The sequence below is a fragment of the Zerene cesonia genome, chromosome 7 (genome assembly GCF_012273895.1).
Source record: "Zerene cesonia ecotype Mississippi chromosome 7, Zerene_cesonia_1.1, whole genome shotgun sequence".
Classification (NCBI taxonomy): Eukaryota; Metazoa; Arthropoda; class Insecta; order Lepidoptera; family Pieridae; genus Zerene; species Zerene cesonia.
In genome coordinates, this window is record NC_052108.1 from 9,292,726 (window position 1) to 9,297,533 (window position 4,808).

The following is a 4,808-nucleotide window of genomic DNA, read 5'->3' on the forward strand; positions in this document are numbered from 1 at the left end:
GACAGCATCACTTCCAGTATATTTTCAGGACACACTTTGGTTTTAGATATTGTTTCCCAGCTGTGTCGGGCTTCCTTGTAGGCTGGATATGTAAAGAAGGCATGTTCGGCATTTTCATCTAGTCCACAGATTGGACACTCTAGAGAGTCTTCATGTTTAAAACAGTGCAGCGGATAGTAGTTGACTTCACCATGTTTACAGTTAACTCAGGGTTAAATCTTTGGAATAAGCCAATGGGTCTATCTTCTTTTGGTTGAGGTATCCCATATTATTTGCCATTTTTTTATATTCTTCCGTCTTTCTTCGGTTTTCAGTTCAGTCTAATTATGAGCGCAGTGCCATTTTTCTTGCGATGGTAAAGGTGCTTCCGTTCGTCTGCCAAGACTTCAATTGAGAAGAATTCCAGAGATGACCTAGGACGCAACAACAGAAACGGTGCGAAAGGCACTGGCAATGCGTAGTGCGCTCACTCTGTAAGTCGATGGAAGTGGACGCTTGGAATGTTGTATTTGCAGCTTATCAGACCAGAGTGGAGCGCCATATAAGAGCGCTAACGTAGAAGCTGATAATAGTAGCTATAGATAGTGTGTAGAGGTGTGTTGGTGCGCGGGTGCGGGCGCGGGGCGGGCGGGTACGCACTGTGCCTGCGCGCGTAGTGGCGGCGCGCGGGCGGCGCGCGGTCGTCGGGCGCGTCGGTGACGAGCGCGGTGCGGTAGGCGAGCAGCGCCGGCCACTCCTCCGCCCACTGCGACGGGAACTTGCTGTCCAGGAACTGCAATCGGACCGACCCAGTGTTCATTCAAATATAAGTTACTAGCGGTATATATATATATATAGCTTATAGCCTTCCTCAATAAATGGACTTTATAATGTTGTAGAATTTTTCAAATCGGACCAATAGTTCCTGAGATTCAAACAAACTAACTCATCAGCGTTATAATATTATTATAGTTATACGTAAATAGCGAGGTCACGATGACATTTGCATAAAAGCACGTTTAGTGCTCGGGGCCGACCTTGAGCACCTGGCGCTTGTCCTGGCGCAGCAGCTTGGCGCAGAACTCGGCGAGCGGCTCGAGGAAGAGCAGGTTGGGCGGCGGCGCGTGCGGCTGCGCGTCGAGCGCCGCGAAGGCGATGCCGGCGCGGTGCAGCGCCACCAGCGCCTCGCGGTTCTTCACCGCGTCCAGCCCGAACATCATCGCGAACCGCTTCGCCAGCTCCTACCAGATCCAGAGACACCACTATTGCAATATCACGTACGGTATCGGGCTTATTCCTCAAATTATATTGAGATGTTTTAAAACTACTATCATGAGTATTTTTAAACTCATTTTTTTAAGTCATACTCGGCAAAGAAGCGGTTGATATTGATGGTAGCACCCATGAACATTGCTCAAGCTCAAAGCTCAAGACAATTTACCAGACCTCACATCTCTGCAAATGAATTGAAGACTTTCAGTTACATCCAAAGTGACCACTGTACATGTCCCGTCGTCCAAAAAAGCGCATCACTCCCGAGCAGTTAGGGGCAGGGCGGTGGGGTGCGCAGGCGCATACCTTGAGCTCGGTGAACTCGGGCAGGTTGCGCTGCAGGTTGGCGTGCTTGGTGCGCAGGTCGGTGAACAGCGCCTGCATGGCCAGCTCCATGGTGAGCGCGCAGTTCAGCTTGTTGATCTCGCGCGCCTTGCTCAGCGTCGCCTTTATTATGTCGCCGTAGTCGTTGTAGCACTGCGAAACGGCGCGTATTGCGATACAAATAGAGTTCATTTTTCATGAGCAATTTAAATGAGAAACAATGGCACACAACCACAATGCAATGGAACAATCTACATTGTAATAATATCATACTTAATAATTTGTGCGTTTAATTACACACGTTCATCTAAAATTAATTATTAAACACGCTCATCTCAAAAACTACCGCTTTTAATTGATTTTTTTTTTGTATGTGTGTAACGTAATATTTTTTTTTGTCAGAGCGGGCAACTGAGCTGGCGATTCGCCTTATGGTAAGCGGTCACTACCCATTCGCAGATGTAGTGCCTATGCTGATACACTGCCCGCTTTTAAGGAGTAGGAGAAAAGGAAAGGACTGTCGAGTGGAAAGATGGAATGGACTGAGACGGGTGGCTGGATCAGCCGGTACCTTGATGTAATGCTTGAAGACGTCGACGGCGCGGCGTATGGGCGCCACGTTGTACACGATGAGCTTGCAGTAGGCGGCCAGGAAGTTGCGCCGCTTGTGCAGCTCCTCTATGCGTCTCTCGTCTTGCCCGTCTGCGGTTCGGAACATGCTCCGCTGTCAGTTTGTATCGCACTCGCATGCGACGAGAAGACAATAAGAGACTCTATCTCTTTCTTTTCTTTTGAAATGTTTTTAAAAACATTGAAAGTCAGGTTCATTTGGATCGCGGAAATTTTAATTGTTTAATCTCGTTATATTTCTCAATTGTGAAAAGAGATAAAGTTATAAGGATGGTACTGTCTGAATGTTAAAATTTAGTCTAGTCTCAATCCCATGATCTTATATAGCAGTGTCATTCATACTTTAATGTAAGTGATAATTTGGAACCGAGAACTTTACTCTTCATAAAAATAAGAAAAAATAGAACTCTTTGCACCTTCGATTACAATCAACACGGACCTTGAGATTGAGATAATTATAAAAGCAATCTGAAGAAATCAAATGGATATATGCATCGTTCGTTTACAGATACTGTAACTGATAAAACAGTTTACTAAAACTGTATTAATAAATTTTAACACAGCATTGAAAGACGCAACAAGTAATAAACCAGTTTGTCATTGGATGAGATGAACGATGATACTATCGCCGGCAACTCTTTAATTGTTTAATTTATCACGCGAATCTGATGAGTCAAGCTTCACAATTTCACTATTTGTATGCATGATGCGATTCTCCGAAACAAGAACAAACTCAATTCTTTAACTAAATTATGAGACGGACGGTGCCATGAGCCATCGATGTTATTTCTGACTCATATATTTTGAAATCGGCATGCGACAAAGCGGATACGCAATTTTTTTTTAAGATTTGTAAAACGCAAGCATTCATATACAATATAATTGCATAGTCCATGCCAAAATTATATCGGCGTGTTGATCCCAAAACGATACTGCAAACGACATGACTGAAGTAACGAATGTGTTCAATTTATAATTTCCCATTTCTGGGAATTTGAAATCGGTAGGTATCTGAATGTATAGTTCTTCCAATGTGCTTCTGTGTTCTGCGCTCTCTATTGGACAATTATCAAATGATTCAATGATGATGGAAGCAATAAGCCAATAGAACCGAACACCGCTGTCAGTATCGCGTCGGGAGAAGCGGGCGAATTTTCCCTTAGTAATGTTGGAACAACACGCATCCGCTGAGTCGAGACAAAAATATGCATTATTATCCCGCGACTCCGCCCCCATGTAGAGAACATGGGGGCGGAGTCGCTTCGCGGATTGATCGATCTTAATGCAAGGCAAGTTGCAAAACGGGGTGGGGATTGACTTGCATATGCACGCTTCATACAGAAATTCAAACAACACTGACCGTGTAATGTAATTTCGCGCGTCACTAATGCTATCACAAACCCTTAGTTCACTCAACAAGATTCCCAATTTTGTTTCAATTGGTACGAGAAAAGAAAAGAATTGGACTTCAACTGTAACTTCTAACGAGTATATGGACAGTTACAAGCGCACGGCATTACTAAGGCAAAATCCGTGGGGGTGAATTATATCGCGGAAAGGTTGAGGCTTACCGGCCGCCGCCGCCGCGCCGCATGCAACAGACACGCCCCGTTAGCCCGACCCCGCCCGCCCCACTACCCCATTGAGACCAATTTTCCCCACATTTTTGAAACTTTATTTCTCTTAAAACTATCCCAAAATCTCTTTGGAGTGTTTTCTCTATAACTTCTCAAAGGCGTTTATTCAACGAGACTTCGTTTGGAAGCGTTTTTGAATCGTCAGAATATAATAAGGATTTATTTACCAACGATTCGGAGTGTGGTTTCTACAAAGAAGAACCAGAAAATCTAATTAGTTTCTTTATAATGATATCAATAAAAATACCTCACCAATATAAAAAGACTTATAATTTTTTAAAAGCGGTAAATAGGATATACCTTACCACAAAATACCCTAGCTTAACAGTGACCCGCTAGAAATATCTAGAACCAATGAACGAGCGGGGCGGGTAGTTATAAATCTGTGCATCTTTACGAGAATAATGCATATTTTTCACCAATCGAATGTTTAAAAACACAAATTACGTAAACAGTTAGCATTTATCTTTGTACTTAACCAATCAAATGCAATAAGTATACATAAAACCACGTTCCCACTAAACACTCACATTATACTACAATACTAAATCGAAAGAAGCTGCCGATTTCACTTCCTTGTTTTATTAAAAGGAGACATAAAGTGAAATTCATAATTTATAGGAACAAAAATTTACCTGTTTTGACGATTAAATCTTTAAAATGTCTCGTAAATAAGCGATACTGACACACAAAACACATGAAATCTACACACAAATATGTTTTAGTGTTCAGATTTTGTTAATCAGAAAATATAAAACTTGAAATACGATTAATTACATAAAATATTTTGTTATAAACAATCGATAATAAAGATATATGGTCTGGTGCGGTGTCATAGTGCGTGTCGATGCGTGTCGTAGTGTGGTGTGATGCGGTATACTATCATGTATGTGGAGTTTTGTGGCGTGTTATTGCGTGTGGATGCGTGTTATAGTGAGGTGTGATGCGGTATACTATCATGTAATG

The 4,808-nt window shown here is 42.7% G+C and overlaps 2 protein-coding genes across 2 annotated transcripts in view; one reads left to right on the forward strand and one right to left on the reverse strand.

Moving 5' to 3' along the window:
* Positions 1 to 461, forward strand: part of LOC119828239 (cohesin subunit SA-1-like) — a 7,501-nt gene extending 7,040 nt beyond the window's left edge. The window contains exon 11 of the mRNA XM_038350343.1: positions 362 to 461. Within this exon, the coding sequence (XP_038206271.1) occupies positions 362 to 461 (100 nt within the window). The remainder of the gene's footprint in view (positions 1 to 361) is intronic.
* An 89-nt stretch (positions 462 to 550) lies between these two features.
* On the reverse strand, positions 551 to 2,308 carry LOC119828241 (cohesin subunit SA-2-like). The gene is made up of 4 exons (XM_038350344.1): positions 2,147 to 2,308; positions 1,558 to 1,728; positions 1,017 to 1,220; positions 551 to 772 (listed from the first exon to the last, which is right to left on the reverse strand). Exons 1-4 carry the CDS (start codon positions 2,291 to 2,293, stop codon positions 551 to 553), a joined length of 744 nt encoding a protein of 247 aa, XP_038206272.1. The 5' UTR covers positions 2,294 to 2,308.
* Between the last annotated feature and the right edge of the window lie 2,500 nt (positions 2,309 to 4,808).

Coding starts and splice junctions, on each gene's coding strand:
- LOC119828241 (XM_038350344.1), bottom strand. CDS start 2,293: ATGTTCCGAACCGCAGACGGGCAAGACGAGAGACGCATAGAGGAGCTG. Junction 1,729..2,146: donor TCTTCAAGCATTACATCAAG/GTACCGGCTGAT, acceptor GCCGTTTCGCAG/TGCTACAACGACTACGGCGA. Junction 1,221..1,557: donor CCGAGTTCACCGAGCTCAAG/GTATGCGCCTGC, acceptor TGGATCTGGTAG/GAGCTGGCGAAGCGGTTCGC.